This window comes from Lepidochelys olivacea (genome assembly GCF_965140295.1).
Source record: "Lepidochelys olivacea isolate rLepOli2 genome assembly, chromosome: 2".
Lineage (NCBI taxonomy): Eukaryota > Metazoa > Chordata > Testudines > Cheloniidae > Lepidochelys > Lepidochelys olivacea.
Genome location: NC_140412.1, coordinates 22,400,984 through 22,418,938, shown reverse-complemented (window position 1 = coordinate 22,418,938; position 17,955 = coordinate 22,400,984). Strand labels below are relative to the sequence as shown.

Genomic DNA, 17,955 nt, shown 5'->3' with positions numbered 1-17,955 from the left:
GGACTCAGCTCTGCAGCACTGCTCGGGAGTGGAGGCAGCAGGGGTGGAGGCTGCAGCCCCGGAGCATTTCGGGGGAGCGGGTCGGGGCCAGGGAGTGAGATGTGGGGAGATTTGTGGGTCAGGCTGAGGGAGGCACGACAGAGGCTGAGGACGGGCTCAGGGCTGAAGCTCTTCGGGGCAGCGCACCAGGGAGCGTAGCCGTGGGGGGCCGCTGGAGCGGGTCTGGTGCACGGGGGACAGCGGCTGGGGCCTGCGAGCGCCGCGTTGAAGTCTGGGCTCGGCCCCAGTCCGGCGCGCCAGGCGCAGAGCGCTCGGAGACCAGCGAGTAGGAGGGAGGCGCAGGCGCCTCAGCACGTAGAAACCGAGGGCAAGGGTTAGGGGACTGAGAGGAAACGCCCCCCTGGCTGCGTCACACACTGCGTGCGCATCACCACTCCCGCCTTTCCCACTGGGCACGAGCCCTGTGGAACTGTCGTCGCGTTCAAGCCCAGTTACAGGAAGTGACGTAAGCGGCCGGGGGCGGCGCTTCCGGGGGGCGTAACGCGGAAGTGGGGAGCGCCGTGTCGGTGGAGGCTGCGCGGCTGGAGGGAGGAGCCTGTGCTGGAGCGCCCCCTCGCGTTGGGGCTGTGCGCAGCGGCTGGCCGCAGCCTATCCCGGCCCCTCGCTATGAACATAGACGTGGAGTTCCACATCCGCCACAACTACCCCTGGGCCCGCCTGCCTGCCAGCGTCCGCCAGGTACCGGCATGGCGGGGGGAGGAGTAGCCGGGCCAGTCCCAACCCCCTCCCGCCAGCGCCCCACTGGGCCGGGGGAGGGGCGGCTGGGTGGGTACCAACCCCCCTCTGGCCAGCATCTGGCCGGTACCGGGGCGGGCGGGGCAGCCGGGCCGGGACCGCCTCCCCTCCCGCCCGCGTTAGACAAGTTCTGGTCCTCGCCTGGGCTGGTACCGATCCCCCTCCCGTCAGCATCGGACCGATACCGGGCTGGGGGGAGCGGTCACTGTACCAAAGCCCCTCCCCCAGCATCAGCCCATGACCGGACACCAGCCTCCCCCTGCCCGGAGTGTTGGACGGGTGCCATGGACAGCGCGGACCCCTCCCCTGCCGGTGCTACACGGCGGGGAGAGGCGGCGATCGTCAGCCGCCCGCTGGGCTGCCGGTGACAGCTAGAGACATTGGGAGCCTAGTGAGAGGGGAGAGGCGAAAGCATCGTCCTGCCTCCCACCGCCAGGCGGGGCTTCTGGGGGCAACACCATTCCCTTCTTTCGGGCCTCAGCTGCCCCTTCCACTGGCTCTGCCGTTCCCATTATCAGGCCCTCTCGCTACACCGGCAACTGGGGGGCTTACCTACCTCTGTCATCCTCCCATCCATGCTGCTCCATCTGTCTTCATCTTCCCCATGAAGGGGACTCCTTGTTCCCCAATCACCTTCTTTTGCCCCTTCATCTCTCCTATTGGTATCAATCCTTTGTCGCGTATGCCATCTTACAGAATCAACACATCCTGTCTTCATCACCTCCAGCAGGGGCCCTGGTGACTCTATCGCCTTCAGGTTCTTGGCAAGGGGTAATTGGGGCCCCCACCCTTCTGGGACTATGGATCTCATCTGCCTCCTGTCTTGACATTGGGGAGTCGAGATTTATCAGACAGACTCCAGAGTGTCATGGGGAAAAAACTGCGCTATTTAAGCATGTGGCCTTAGTGCTGTAAGTGTCCTATTAACAGCATGTGCTTCTAAAACTAAATCTCAGCTCTCAGTAAGTGAACCGAGAGAGAGAGAGAGAGTGTCCTGTCTCCATCCCTCCCTGTGTGGTGCGTGATCACTAGGTGCTCCTGGAAAGCACAGGTGGTTCTGACACTTGTAAGGTTGAGATGAAACAATCATAACATGGAGGTGTGATTCATAGTGAAGCTTTAAGCGACTGAGGATTATTTTCTGGGGGAAGTTCAGATCCAGGGGAGGACTCCCCAGTCAACACTGTACTATGTACAGTAAACCAGGAGTGGTTTCAAGATTTAAGGATTATACTGCGCTAGTTTTCAGCAGTAAGAGAAATGTCACAATAAGCGTTAATGAAAATGGAAACCCCATGAAATTTTGATGAGTGCCAGGTTTAATGGGCTTCTGACAGCCCAAGTGATAAACATTGTTTAAAGTCAAGAAGGAAAGTCTCTTTTCATCTTAGGAGTCTTATACTACTTCAAACAGAAACTGAAAAATAATTCCTTCTCTTACGCAGAAGAAAGGGAGAAAATGTGTTGGAAGAAAGATGAACATTGATTGTAGATCCTGGTATATGAATTATTGAGCTCCTTAGGGAGACTTCCAAGAACTAGTTTGTAGCAGGAACACAAGTGATTTTATTTCTCTTTACCTGTAAACCTGAAAATGCACTGCTAATGCTCATGTAAATCAGCCTAAAATAGTCTCTTGTTAATTTAAGTCTTGCTACTAGATAAGACATCTGTTAAACGTAACTTCTGCAATGCTTTCGGAAGAACACCTTCCTTTTTAAAAAAAAAAAAAAAAAAAAAAAGTTTGAGTAAAAGTATCTTTTCCTATTAGTGAAAGTGGCAGTACTTACACATTCTCTTGTATCTGGACATCTAACAAGATGTGGAAATTGTCTGCAACGTAATCCATTTCTTTTCCAACAGCTGATGCTTTAAAGCTGTGTGTGAATTTACTTGCTTTAAGGTTGGATCTGTGCACACCGTGCAATTATATGTTACGTTTTATCTAAGGATTTCAAAGCATTATAAAAGACTTAAACGACGAGGAGTCCGGTGGCACCAAAGTGTGGGTTTTTTTACCCACGAAAGCTTATGCCCAAATAAATCTGTTAGTCTTTAAGATGCCACCGGATTCCTCATTGTTTCTGTGGATACAAACTAACACGGCTACCCCTCTGATATAAGACTTAAGACTTTTAGTGCCATTGCAAGGTGTTACCTGACAATGAAATTTCACTGCTGCACAGCTAAATTGTAGAAGAAAAATAATTGAAGGGTCTCCAGGGCAAACCTGTTCAATGCTTGGCTTCAAGTAGTTGAAACAAATGGTTTTTTGAAATGTGGACAGTTTATATCGTATTATATTCTCTCTTGAAATGGTTACTTACTATTGGACTTCACAAAATATTGAGTGAATGTCAGTTTGAAAGTGAAATTGATTTGAAATTAACATTTCTGCGGCAACACCAGATAAAATTTCTGGTGCCAAACATATTGAGAAGTGTGTGATATTAGTACCAGGATTTTATTCTGTTCATGCATTAAAATTGTTTGATTAGCTCAGTTGATTAGCTCAGTTTACTTTGAAGACTAGTAAATATACTGTCCCGCAGAAGTAGTGACTGGCCATTAGTCTTTCCCTTGAGCTTCAAGTTATTATACTTAATCTGAGGAATAGCGTTAAGTTCTGTTATTAAGGATTATGTAGTTCAGTCCTCAGCAAGACCAGTTATACAACTATACTGGATAAAGAATTAACTCTTATTCTTACAGAAAATGGGCTTGAACTGAATAACTTTTCCTAAAATGTAACATCTGTTCACCTTCTGTAAGAGTAGTAAAAGCCTCAAATAATTTTTATCTGTTTTCTTCTATAAAACCTTTTGTTCTAGTAAAATTATAGATGAAAGTATCTGAAAATATGCTCACTACAATATTTTCGTTGTCTGCAGTATTGGGAAGGCAACAATGCATCAGTTTAAACTTGGGTCACTTTTGTAAAATTATGTTCAATCATAAGGGCTAGAAACCTGAGTCCTGTTTTTTTCAATCGTGTGTGTACATACATATGTACACCTGTTGTCCATGCGGTGTCCCATTAAACTCTTTGGAGTACGAGACATGTAGATTGAATTGCAAGATTGGGACCTTCCTTCCTTCAACAATTTAAGCCTTTTTTTTTTTTTTAATTAATTGGTGATTTTGTCCTCCAGGCTTGTTAGGGAAAGCTTCTTGCTCACTGTGGCTAGTTGATTTTTTTTTTTCCCGTCAGGCCCAGACTATTGTCCATGTGAGATTTACTTCTGATATCAGGACTTATTCAAGGAGCTCTGTAATGCAGCCTGTAGCTCTTCTTCTTCTTAAGTGCTTGCTTCTGCTCAGAGTTGCACTGGTTTAACTTAAGATGTGATTTTTAATTTTTTTTTTTTTAATTTTCTTTCAAATCCAGTTTGTAGAGGGTTTGGGGGACACTTATTTCGATTTCACTTAAACCTGTTTCTAATAGCAGATCTAGGCTAAATCAAAATAAGCGACTGTGATAGGGCCAGTCACCTCACGTGAGCCCCTCTTATCGCACATGCGTGTGCCTGCTCTCTCGCAGCTCTTGTGGTGCTCTCTGTTGGCAGCATCACTTTTCAGGTGGATTTTCAGTGGCTCAACCCTCTGGCAGAGTCACACACACTCCATTTGTGAAACAAAATAGACTCCTTCTGGCGTAAACAGTCCGGTGGGGCCTATCACAGTACCCTTGTTCGTCTTTTGCAGTCCTCCCTGGGCTCAGACCTTCATCAGTCCAAAAAGACCTAACCCTAGTACCCTGGTTGGTATCCACGGCCACTCAAAGGCTAGATCTCAAATAGTTCCTTCTCTGGGATGGAGCAGTGCCCCCAGGCTTCCTCCCTGGAGACTCTTCATTCTATAGTGAGCCTCAAGATCTCCAGCTGAGTCACTTTTTCAGTTCAGTTCATCCCCCTTCTGGGGTATTAAAGTTCAATACATAATGATCCCTTTGGCGTCTTCAGCCCCTTCCCAGGGCCTGTGTAAACTCCCTTCTCAAGGCACTTAGTCACTTCCCCTCTGGCTGGTGGGGGGAACCTGGGCCCGCCCACTACACCAGGTCCCAACCCAAGGACCCTGCAAATAGCAACCACCTGCTGCATCCCTTTAATCCCAGGGTCTCAAACTCAAATGACCATGAGGGCCACATGAGGACTAGTACGTTGGCCCGAGGGCCGCACCACTGACCACCCCCGCTGTCCCGGTCACGCCCCCACTCCATCCCTTCCTTGAGGCCCCGCCCCTGCCCCACCTCTTCCCACCCCTTCCCTGAAATCCCCACCCCAACCCTGTCTCCTCCCTGCTCCCAGGGGGTGCAGGAGGGCTGTAGGGTGCGACAGGGGGCTCAGGGCAGGGGGTCAGGGTGCAGAGTGGGGCAGGGTGTCAGGGTGCACAGGCGGCTCAGGGCAGGGGGTTGGGGTGCAGGAGGGATGTGGGGTGCGGCAGGGGGCTCAGGGCAGGGGGTTGGGGTGCTGGAGGGGTGTGGGGTGCAGCAGGGGGCTCGGGGCAGGGGGTTTGGCTGCAGGAGGGGATCGGGGGGCGGGTCCGGCCCGATGCGCACTTGGGGCAGGGCAGGCTGCCTGCCTGCCCTAGCCCCGTGCCACTCCGGGAAGCGGCCGGGACCTGGGGGGAGGGCGGGCACAGGGGTATGTGTGTTGCCCTGGCCGCACCTCCAGGTACCTCCCCTGAAGCTTCCTTTGGCTGGGAACAGGGAACCGCGGCCAATGGGAGCTTCGGGGGAGGTACCTAGAGGAGCTGCCAGGACAATACACAGACCCCTGTGCCCCCCCTCCCCAGGTCTCGGCCGCTTTCCGGAGCGGCGCGGGGGCAGGGCAGGCAGGGAGGGAGGCTTCCCTGCCCCCGGTGCTCACCAGGTCAGACCTGCTCTAGGTAAATGCTGGGGGGGGGGGCGCGGAGAGCTGGCGGGCCTCAGAAAATAACCCCACAGGTTGCATGTTTGAGACCCCTGCTTTAACCTGTTGCTGCTACTGTTCCCTGGACCACTTCCCCATGCTCCCAGCATGTTCAGCTTCACCCTTACCTTGGGCTGAAGTCTTGCTTGAGTCCCAGCAGCCAGCTAGAAGCATCTTCCTTGCTCCCCTGGTCCCTTCTGGCAACTGCTTTGTCCAGGTACTGGAACTGCTGCAATGAGCCAGGAGGACCACCCATGCTCTTCTGGCTCTAGCCAGCAACTGAGTCTACTTAGGCCCCGCAGCTCCTTTCATGTGAGGCTTCTGGGCTCTGGTTCCTTCCCTGCAGCCTCTATTTTAATTGACTGCTTTTGATGCAGTCTCTCTCTCAGCCTTTTGGTAGGACAAACCTCTTCTGCTCTTTTCCTGGGGCAGGGTGTGGTAGGACTGTGAAACCTCCAAGCGGTGGGCCTTTGGGTTTAGTACACCTTATCACAGCCATTCTTAAATTTGAGTGTCTACACTGGACTTTGCACTGGTTTAACTAAGGCCTTGTCTAAATACACAAGTTTTGCACCAGTTTAACTAAAATTGTGACGTTGAACCAGCTGAGTTAAACTGGTGCAATTTTGGCCATGTCTTTACTAAGGAAAAAAGACATTGGCTAATTTGTTAAAATCCTAATATAGACCAGGCAAGCTGTAGTTTTAATATGTATTAGTTGGTCAAAGTGCAGCCTAAGGGGGAGCCAAGGGTATACTTTAACCAGCTAGCACATGTTAAAACTACAGCCTGGTCTACATTAGGCTTTTTACGTATTAGCTAACATATGTGAAAAACACACCTCTTTTCTGAGTGTAAATCTTTATGTGGACATTCTTACATTCAGATTTAAACCAAACTATGTCTATACCCAAAGTTGCATTAGCTAAATCAGTTTTACATCACACTTTAGTAAACCCTATGCAACTTTGTGTAGATATGGCCTAAGAAGTTGATCCTGCAAGGAGCTGACCACACTTCACTCAAGTGCTTAGCGCTTTATGAGATGCTTGACGCTTTGCATGATTGGGTCCTAATAAGTATATGTGGCCCGTACAGACTTGTTTTCAGGATTTGATTTTTTCTCTTGATCAGAATAGTGGTGCAAGGACACTTAAGCTTGTCTGCACTTAAAATTTATATTGGCATATAGCTATTTCAGTCAGAGTGTGAAAAAACCACATCCCTGACTGACTTGACTTAGCCAGCAAAACTTCGAGTGTAGATGCAGCTACTGTGACAGAAGAGGGCTTCTGGTGGCGTAGATAATTTTGTTTGGGGAGGTGGTGTTCTTACACCAACAGAAAGTTTTTCTGCCAGTGTATGCTGGTTTGCAGTGGGGGCCATGCCAGCATAGGCTCTGTAGTGTAGACATAGCCTTAGAAAAGTACAGTTCAAAGGTACCCTTTATTAATTCAGTTAGATGGATAATCTTGACCTCCTATTACTGTGACAGATTAGGAGAATTCAGTAGCTGTAGTAGAATATACCTGTCTGTAGTACAAGTTGCACTGATTTAATTAAAGGACCATACAGTTCAACTAAAATAACATTTATATTTTGTTTCATAGGGTCTTGGAAACTCTCAGAGGGAGTATGAAAAGCAGGTTGTACTCTATAGTATTCGTAATCAGCTACGATACCGAAATAACTTAGGTGAGTGTGGAAGACTGATAACTTCAATTTGATAACTTACTCTACTTATAAAGCCTTCGTTTGAATGTACTGTGATCTTTAATAGTTTACAAAAGTATGTCACTGAAATTACTATAGACCTGTCAGAACCAACTCAAGCCTCCAAATTTCCACCAAAAAAGACCCCAGCAAAACACCCTTTTAATGCTAGAACCCCAAAAGTAAATTTAACTTTGAAATCCACCTAACTGCAGTGACTTCTTTGTGGAATGCACCTTTCAGACTCTGCAGGTTTCCAAGTGAAGCTTACTGATGGCCGACTTAGTAAGTCTCCTGTGTGCCATCTGAGCCCTTCAAACAAGGTTAGGGCTTGTTAATGGAGGACTTAACTAATTTACAGCCATGATGTCAAAGGAAGTATCCCTGTAGAACAGTCGTTCCCAAACTTGTTCCGCCGCTTGTGCAGGGAAAGCCCCTGGCGGGCCGTGCTGGTTTGTTTCCCTGATGCATCTGCAGGTTTGGCTGATCGTGGCTTCCAGTGGCCGCAGTTCGCTGCTCCAGGCCAATGGGAGCTTCTGGAAGCAGTGGCCAGCATGTCTGTCTGACCGTGCCACTTCCAGCAGCTCCCGTTGGCCTAGAGCAGTGAACCATGGCCAGTGGGAGCCGCAATCGGCCGAACCTGCGGACGCGGCAGGTAAACAAACCGGCGCGGCCCGCCAGGGGCTTTGCCTGCGCAAGCAGCGGAACAAGTTTGGGAACCACTGCTCTAGAAGGAGCCCAGACAGGTACAAAGAAGAAGGCCTGGGGTCCAAGCTGTTTGACATAGAATTCTCATCATTGGATTCACACTGCTTTTACTCACTTTCTCTTCTGTAGTGGACAAAGCTCTCGCTGCTTTAAAAGGAGGTGTGCTGGCAACTCCAGGCATTCTAAATCATGAACATGAGTGTATATTTTAGCCTCTTTTCATGTCTGTTTATGCCAGAATGGCATGTCTCATTTAGAAATGAGACACATAATAAACCAAACAATAAGCTTATCTATCATTGCTGAAAATGGATTGCTCCATACAATATATTATTCAGTGCTACGTTTTAGTTAGCTTTACATTACTCTCATTGGGTTTTCACTATTTCCTGGTGAGATTATTTAGTAGCTTAATAGCTAATCTTATCACAAGTAATCTTTCTGATTTCCAACCTTATCCTGAGAGGCTCTGAGCACCTGCATCTCCTATAGAAGTTAATAGCAGATGGTGGTGCTCAACATCTTTGGATCCCCCTTTTATTTCTTAAGTCAATTTCATACCATTTTATGACTAACCTTTTTTGTGTGTTGCCATGCAGTTTAAGTGTAAAAATATAATCTCTGCACCATTTTGAGAGAACAGTGTAACAGAATATTAGCCTGACCTTTTTTCCCCCCAGTTAAGCATGTCAAGAAAGAAGAACGAAAATACTATGAGGAACTGTTAAAATACAGTAGAGATCATCTCATGCTGTACCCTTATCATTTGTCTGACATCATGGTAAAAGGCCTGAGGATAACACCATTTTCGTATTACACAGGAATAATGGAGGTGAGTTTGGGAACAGAATTAAAACAAAACATGTCATGCTCTGTCCTTTGGGAAATGCTTTTTGTAGCATTGTAATGTCTGCCAGCCAGTCAAATGACTGTTATTGTTTGCTCTTGGAGAGACTGCTGCTGCTAATGAGCCGCATGAAGGAAAGCTTCTTCAGAACTGTGCTCATAATCACAACTCAGCCTACCCCTATGTATATAAATCTCCCCATTGTATTTTCCACTGAATGCATCCGATGAAGTGAGCTGTAGCTCACGAAAGCTTATGCTCAAATAAATTTGTTAATCTCTAAGGTGCCACAAGTACTCCTTTTCTTTTTGCGAATACAGACTAACATGGCTGCTACTCTGAAATCTGCAGAGCTAGGGATTGGCAACTGCAGTTGGGTGGGAAATGGTTTTCCAGTCCTGAATCAATTGAAAACTCCTAATTTTTTGCAAACTGAAAATCCCAAAAAATTCAGATTGAATCAATCAAAACATTTTATTTCAATTATGACCTTTTAAACTTTTTTTTTTTTTTTTACTGCAAATTAACTTAAATGTCAAAACAAAAAGTCATGCTGACCTGAAAAAAATGGAACTTTTTCATTCGGAAAATGTCAAAACAGCCCATTTTGACAACTTTGAAACATCTAAAAAATGTTCAAAATGAGAAATTTGTCAAAACTGACTCTCTTTTACAGTTTTGGTGAATTGGCATTTTTCATCAAAAAATGCCCAACCAGCTCTGCTGGCAACCTTCTGTCATTTCTCTTGGGTGCAGTACACATAATATTTTGTCATTTGAGTAAAAGATGCGTACAGTTTAATGTAGAACAAATTGATAATTGTTATTGTGATTACTATTAGCTACTTTCATTAGTGCTTTTTTCTTCCCCTGTTTGGTTGAACATCTCCAGTTTTACCACAGACTTTAATGGAAATAGACTTAGACCCTTAGTAATTTGCCTGTCAGGCTTTCTGGGGTTTTTACAATATAACTTTTTAAGGGATCTGATCATCATTAATAGTAAGCATATAATTTTTGGTACAGTTCTCGCATCACTTTTACAGTAAGCCAGATCTCTCAAAAGTGCTAACTGATTTTAGCAGGCTAGATTTTCTTCCTCAAATTCTTCAATTTGAGGGATAGATTTTTATATCGAAAATACACACATTATTTTAGGTTTTAGATGCTCATTGATATCAAAGAAATGCCCCTTTCTGAAATAGTGGACTACATTGGTCCAAAACTGTGTTTCATGCTACAAATTAAGCTTTTTTCTTTTCTGTATGTTGTTTTTTAAAGGATATAATGAACAGTGAAAAAAGCTATGATTCATTGCCTAACTTTACTGCTGCTGACTGTAAGTATTTTCTGGCTGCATTCTTATGTTTAGCGAGGTAGATAACTGCAGTTTCTGAAAACAGTTTGAAGGCTTCAGTTGCATCACAGCTTCTTTTTAAAGGTGTAGCACCTGTAAGTAGTAGTTTTGAAGTAGGGGTGTCTCTTCATGCAGAGTTATCCTCTGCTGTGTCCTCATTGGTACTGGATTCCTGTGTTAATAGGACTTCTGGGGACATAATCCATGGTTCTGTGTGCTGCCGTAATCTGGGCTGCTCTGTGATTTTCCCGATGAATTGTCGGAGAACTTGTCTGTCCTTCTGGGCACATGGTGTGAGAGAATTGTAGGAAGGCACAGCAGGAATATCAGCACTCAAGTTAGCTGGTATCCTCACCATAGGCACCAACTTCCCCGCTGCCTGGTGGGTGCTCGACCCTGCCCCTCTTCCATCCCCTACACCGCCCTCGTCCCACCCTCTTCCCCCAAGTCCCCACCCCTGACCTGCCTCTTCTCTACCTCCTCCACTGAGCACAACCCTTCCCCGCTCCTCCACCTCTTTTCCTCCCTCCTAAAAAGTCCTAAGCACCACCAAACAGCTATTAGATGGTGGGAGGGCGGGAAGTGCTGGGAGGGAGGAGAGGAGCAGGGACGCGGCGCACTCAGGTGTGGGGAGAAGGAGGCGAGGAGTGGGGAGCTTGGCTGCCAGTGGATGCAGAGCACCCGCTAATTTTTCCCTTTTTTAAAATTTTTGTAACCTTAGTCATGTAAGTGAGTATTAAATGTCTAGCCGTTTTAAAAATCCAGCTAACTCCGTAGTGTCTGGTGTTGGCATAGTTATTACTACCAGCTGACTGAAGGTAAGGCTGAGGTGATGAAGATGTTGGACAGATCTTGGTGACTCTTTTCTTTCTGTGCTGTGACTCTTGTGTCATAAAATAAAAAACATAAGTTTACATTTGTTTTTCTTCCGACTATATTAAGTAAGATGACAGGGAATCATCATCAAGTGGGTGTGTTTCCAGTGGGGTCCTGCAGGGATTGGTTCTTGGTCCTATGCTATTTAACATATTTATCAATGACCGGAAGAAAACACAAAATCATCACTGTTAAAGTTTGCAGATGACACAAAAACTGAGGGAGTTGTAAATAATGAAAAGGACAGGTCACTGGTTCAGAGCTATCTGGATAGGCTACTGGGTGCAAGCAAACATTATGTGTTTTAATATGACTAAATGTAAATATATAAGAGCAAAGAAGGTAGGCTATACTTTACTTTATCCTGGGAAGCAGTGACTGAAGAAGATTTGGGGGTCATGATAGGTAATCATGAACACAAGCTCCCAAGGTGATTCTATGGCCAAAACAGCTAATGTGATCCTGGGATGCATTAACAGGGGAATCTTGTGTAGGAGTAGAGAGATCATTTTACCTGTGTATTTGGCACTGGTGTGACTGCTGCTGGAATAGTGTATCCAGTACTCCAGCAGCCCACAATTAAAGAAGGATGTTGAAAAATTGGAGAGGTTTCAGAGAAGAACCACAAAAATGATTAAAACATTAGGAAACATGCCTTACAGTGGTAGATTCAAAGAGCTCAATCTGTTTACCTTAACAGAGAGAAAGTTAAGGGGTGACTTGATGTACAGTCTATACGTATCTATATGGGAAACAAATATTGAATGATCGGCTCTTCAGTATATCAGAAAAGAGTGTGTATATATAACATGATCCACTGTCTGGAAAATGAAGCTAGACAAATTCAGATTAGAAATAAGGTGTGACTTTTTGACAATTTTTGCCCATTAAATAATCAGGCAATTTACCAAGGATCTTGGTGGATTCTCCATCAGTGACAATTTTAAAATCTAAGTTGGGTGATTTTTAAAAAAAATCTGTTCTAGGAATTATCTTGGGGAAGTTCAATGGCCTGTGTTATGTAGGAGGTGAGACTAGATGGTCACAATGGTCCCTTCTGACCTTGGAATCTATGAATTCAGTCTGGGCAAAAGAAATGAATGGGGCCAAATTCTGCTCTTAGGCAGAGATGTAGCTACCATGAAGTTCGCAGGATCTATTTTTGGTGCTGTTTACCTCTTTCTTTAGAAAAAAAGAGGGAAGTATTGAAAACATTCTTGATATTCAGAACTACTTTTAAAAATGAGAATAATATGTTCTCACATCTTCAATTAAAAATAGACTTTTTTCCCAAGTAAAATCAAACATTTACTTTTCAGGTCTACGGCTTCTTGGTATAGGAAGAAACCAGTATATTGATCTAATGAACCAGTGCAGGTCATCAAAAGTAAGTTTTGTTCTTAATTTTCTTTCTGTGGGTCCTGCCTCTCCATGCCTGGCTCCATCTTGACAAAACTGTTCTAGATGGGGGTAGGATGCCATGTGCCTCTTTAGTAAAATTATGATTAATCAAATAATAATACACTAACATATGTATGTTTCTTCAAAGCTATTAAAATATCTTTGTTAATTGTGGTAAAAAGCAAAAAAAAATTAGAAAAAAATAAAATTTCTGCAGCTTCATGTTATCTTATTACTACTTATTAAGGGCTACGTTTTGTCTAAGGCCCTCTCTACACAAAGACAAGGGGCTAAATTCTCCTTTGACTAGTATAAATCTGAAGTAATTCCATTGGTATTGGTGGAGTTATTCCATATTTATACTGGTATAATTGAGAGCAGAATTTTCTCTGGTGTGTGTCTCAAAAAGCTTATCAAAGTAGCTAATGTAAATTCTATTTAGTTTGTATACTACTCACCTTGTTTGAGGATGCAGTGTTTGGTCTGATCATTCAGCCCTTTTTTTGTGTATGATCAGTTTCACTGATGACATCAAGATTAATCTCATGATTGATGTCTGCATGATCTGGCCCTTTTACAAGCTCAGTTTACAATAATAATTTCCTTTTTAAGAATGTAATAAGTAATTCATAAGTGCTCTGTCTGCAGTTACAGCATTGCGCCTTTGGCCAAAGGATTGTGTATCCAAGTTAAAAGAGATTTAGTGTAGGCTGAGGGAAGCAAAAAGGTTAGGGGCCTGCTTTATAGAATGTGAGAAGAGTAATCTTAACCATATCAGTACAACAGTACCCTCTAGCTGTTCTTTCATGAACTGAAGTTTATAGTAGCTTGTAGCTCATCTGGAACACAGTGTAATCGTTGTCTGTTGATAGAAATAAACAGAATATGTGTTCTTATGATGCATTGCTTATTAGTTTTGTAAAGCATTCTGCCTACAAAAACACTCCATTTGATATGTTGTATGCTATCCTGTATCTTCAGGCTCTGCTTTTTTGCTAATAAAATGCTAGTGTGCTTTTAATAGTTCAGGCCTGGACTTCATGCTAGCAGACTTGAGTACACACACAAATGGTTTGTTTTCATTTTCCCATTTTTATTTGGTTTGGAGTGGAGAGAATGTATTAAAAAAAAAAAAAGTCTGTATCCCTGTGTGCTATATTCATGTGCATTCCGTGACCTTAGGGGATTAGGAATAAAAATCAGCAGCTTTCCCACATCCCAAGGTATCCTGCAATGTTTGTTTAATGCCTAAGTATGAAGTACTTGGAGAGTAATCATTTACAAGTAGCTGTTTTTATGGTGTAAAGGAAACTGGAACATCTCTATTTGTAATCAATAACATTTAACATGTGCAATCTCAAATGGACTGTACCACTGCAGAAATTTTTCAGAAGGAAAACTGCTCGTGATCTGCTACCAGTAAAGCCAGTGGAGATTGCCATAGAGGCCTGGTGGGTGGTGCAGGCTGGCTACATCACAGAGGATGACATTAAGGTATTGTGTGTTTAGCCAAATTTAGACATTGCTAATTACTGAGAAAATGGGGGAAGATTACAAATCTGTACTGTTTATCTCTTAATGCAGTAGAATCTCTTATGGAAATAGTGGTAAGGGTTTTTTTTATTGGTATACTTTCTCTTTTCCTATGAATTCTGACTTCTGGGTTATATAGTATGAGGAAACTTATTTCAGCATGAGTGCGAAAGACATTTTTCCCTGAAGGAATGTCCATAAACTGTATGATGCATATGTCTTAAGAAACAAAATGAATCAACTATATTATGTTGCTGGTTTCATTTAGATTGTAAATTGTTCAAAGCAGGAATTGAATGTTTGGATGGAATCTAGTACATTTCAGATACAGTTTATTTGTATTCCAAAATCCCATAACTGTAAAGTGATTTAAATAGAGGTGTTGTATTTAGATCTGAAACTTAATCTGTTTTAGAACTGTTATAGTTAAATAAGTTGTATTGAAGATACACAACCCTACCTAAAGGTTGAGCACTGTATCATCAGTGAATTTTAAAATCTCTCTTTTAGTCTGAACTTCACTTGCTAAATCTTCAGCAAGCAGTAAACTAAATACAGATTCCAAAGGTGTGCGTAATCTTGTGATGAGGTTACTTCTGCAGAGATAAGAGTAACAAACTAGACAACTGTGGCAAGCTTAAATCTGTGGTTCATATACTGACTTCCTTGTGTAAAGATGCCTTTATTAGTTTTCACTGACTTAAAGCTGAAAACTTTTCATTCTGAGTGACTGTATGTAAAATGGGTAGACAGATATTACTAGAAATTAACATGTTTTCTTTTACATAGATTTGTACTACATCTGAGAAATCTGTTATTGACAAGATAATTGATTCAGGTCCTCAACTTGCTGGATCACTGGACTACAATGTAGTTCACAGTAAGTGTTTAACAAATGTGGCATTTCTTTCTACTGTAGAATTTATTGAGGAAAAATTTGAGGACCAGTATTTCAAACTAGGAATAAAAGGAAATAGGAGACTGAAGCATTTAGTACAGCTAAGAGATGAAGGAAAATATTATGGAATAAAACAAGAGTGGAGGAAATCACCTATAAATAATGTTTTCTAAATAGTATAACACTGATTCTTAGCGGTATATATTTATTTTGGCAGCTGTCGCTCTATTTCTATTTGAAATGATACAATGACTTTCCCACAGCGACATCTAAAAAGCTCATACTTATGCAATTTGTAGATATCAAGGTTGTGTTGACCCAAATGAGGGAGAGGGACATTATTTCAATTTGCTATTATTCATCAAATGTATACTATTTGGGGAGGGGAGAGCTTTTAAAATAGTAATTGATTCTGTTGTGAAGAGCACTATTAGATAGCAAACATGGGACTCTTTTAAGAATATTATGATCTGGTGGGGACAATCTCTTGTTGATTTCCCAAAGGTCTACCACTCTATTGCTGAGAACCTGTGTGTGTTTCCATTGTTTTTGTAGAAACAACAATATTTTGAGTCATGTCCTCATGCCAGCAGAGGGAGCCCAAGCTGACTAACAAACCCTCTTCCCTGAGCTGTCTGTACCTAAATCATTGGTGACATTGATGCTGCTGATCTATACTGTATATTTCCCATAAGAAGAGCAGGAAGAAATTCAGTTTCAGAGTAGCAGCCGTGTTAGTCTGTGATTCGCAAAAAGAAAAGGAGTACTTGTGGCACCTTAGAGACTAACCAATTTATTTGAGCATAAGCTTTCGTGAGCTACAGCTCACTTCATCGGATGCATAAAAGTGGAAAATGCAGTGAGGATGTTTTTATACACACAGATCATGAAAAAATGGGTGTTTATCACTTCAAAAGGTTTTCTCTCCGATGAAGTGAGCTGTATCCGAGTGAGCTGTAGCTCACGAAAGCTTATGCTCAAATAAATTGGTTAGTCTCTAAGGTGCCACAAGTCCTCCTTTTCTTTTTAAGAAATTCAGTGTTTGCTAAATGGAACAGGACAAACTCTGTAGAAAGAGTGAGGGAGATTAATTTCAAGCTTCTGAGTAGATGTAAGAACAGTAGAGGGTTTAAGAAAAGCAAAAACTATGAAAATGCTTGACAGCGACCCTACAAGGTATTTAGGGCTAAGTGCTGCCTGTACTTGACGAAAGAAAATGGTGCAAACTCAATGCACAAATAGCAGTGTGCCCAACGTGGGTGTGCAGAGGGATCGTGCCCTGTCTCATGGGTGGAAAAAGCAAATATGGACCACCAGTGGGATGGGCTTTTAAGGGGACAAGTGTTTGGTTGGCCTAAAATCTGTTGTGTGTATGCTGCCATACACAGCAACTGAGAGCCTGCTGCAGTAATGAACATGGCACCTTGAGAAAGCAGTAAAAAGCACGCCACTTTGGGTTATGTCAGCTTGCCGTGTGTCCTCCTGGCCTATGACAACAGGCTGTCTTGCATTACATGTGCTTAACAGCCTGTCTGGGTATGTGTTGCTCCCTACTCTGTGCAGGCTTGTCAGTGTGTAGTCCATTATATATTGTGTGTGTCTTTATTTTTAGAAGGCAATGCAATTCCTAACATAAGCCAGAAGTCCAGTCTGAACTCAATTTAGTAAATCTGTATTATTAAATACGATGTACAGCTGCAACTCAAATCCCTACTGTGCTAAAACTGTATCTTATCAAGGTTGCTTGCCTGGTTGGCTGTTGACTTGGCAATTTACTTCTGAAAATTTCTACTGTTTCTCATAATATTTTCAGAGCTAAATAGTTAAGAGTAACTAAATGATTCTTGGAGGTGTTAACTTTTGAGGTAGTTAGCCTCAAATATCCTATCATGGGCTAAAGAAAACACTTGGATACAAGAATGAGTTAAATAAAAACACACACACACATTTAAAAATTGAGTGCTGGTAGTGTCCTTTCTGCTGTACTGAACAGGGAGTAGATAAGTTCTCTGGCCTAAGGTCAGAGATAAACAAAAGGCAATAAATCAGACACCTAATACATTGGGTGATCAAGGTTTGTGCTTTATTCGCTCATGATACAATTCTTAGAGTTAACGGTCAGGGTTCTCAAGTTATGCTGAAATGTGCTCTCTTGGTCTTGCCCTTTGAAATCCCTCTCCATAGTTAGGTTTATGCTACACAATTAACCTGGGTGATTGGCACCAAGGTTGAGCACTCAGGTTATCTTAGTCTTGATGTGAATGTCACCACTACAAAGGCATGAGTATCCCCACTACAAAGGCATACCTTCATTACTCTGACCTCAGTATTTATTCATGCCCGTGTATATTGGGGGCACATGCCATGGCTGTCTGTACTTAGACGCTGTAGGATTGGTTCCCAGTCATTTGTGAGAGAACTTGTCTGTCCTTCAGGTGGGGGTGGATTGTGGGAAGGCATTGGAGGACTATCAGCATTCGAGTGAGTTAAGTCTGCGTCTTCAGTGTGGGTTCCTGCCCAATTAAAAGTAGAGCCCAGCCTCTAACCCACACCCCCAGCCAGGAAAACCTGAGTCAGAGGTCTTTCTGTGTGGATGGTAGAGGGTAAACGCTAAACCTCAAGAGTCCAGATTAACTATTGTGTAGCTATACCCCATGTTTCTGCAATAAACATAATTGCCTCAATTTCTGATCACCCTTCTTTCCACACCCTGTTACCTTCCTAATCCCTGTTTCTGAAGTAAATATATGGTTGAGAGTCAAATTGTACCTTGCCTTTGTGCTGTAAATAATTTAGGATTCTGCTTCAGTGTAATGTAGTTAATGTTCTGTTTAGTCTTCTGGTCTGTGCATAGCTGTATAATTGTATATCATTCGGGAGAGTTGGGTGGGAGACGTTAAACCTTCCTGAATTGTTT

General features: G+C 43.5%; 2 protein-coding genes across 2 annotated transcripts in view; one reads left to right on the top strand and one right to left on the bottom strand.

Annotated features, from left to right (window-relative positions):
• Window positions 1–1,621, bottom strand: part of ANXA13 (annexin A13) — a 72,387-nt gene extending 70,766 nt beyond the window's left edge. Inside the window, exon 1 of the mRNA XM_084621897.1 lies at window positions 1,352–1,621. Within this exon, the coding sequence (XP_084478023.1) occupies window positions 1,352–1,606 (255 nt within the window). The 5' untranslated portion in view covers window positions 1,607–1,621. The remainder of the gene's footprint in view (window positions 1–1,351) is intronic.
• FAM91A1 (family with sequence similarity 91 member A1) overlaps window positions 546–17,955 on the top strand; it is a 56,143-nt gene continuing 38,733 nt past the window's right edge. Inside the window, exons 1-7 of the mRNA XM_084621896.1 lie at window positions 546–738; window positions 7,316–7,400; window positions 8,807–8,958; window positions 10,255–10,312; window positions 12,526–12,593; window positions 13,988–14,101; window positions 14,930–15,020. Coding sequence (XP_084478022.1) covers window positions 667–738; window positions 7,316–7,400; window positions 8,807–8,958; window positions 10,255–10,312; window positions 12,526–12,593; window positions 13,988–14,101; window positions 14,930–15,020 — 640 coding nt within the window. The 5' untranslated portion in view covers window positions 546–666. The remainder of the gene's footprint in view (window positions 739–7,315; window positions 7,401–8,806; window positions 8,959–10,254; window positions 10,313–12,525; window positions 12,594–13,987; window positions 14,102–14,929; window positions 15,021–17,955) is intronic.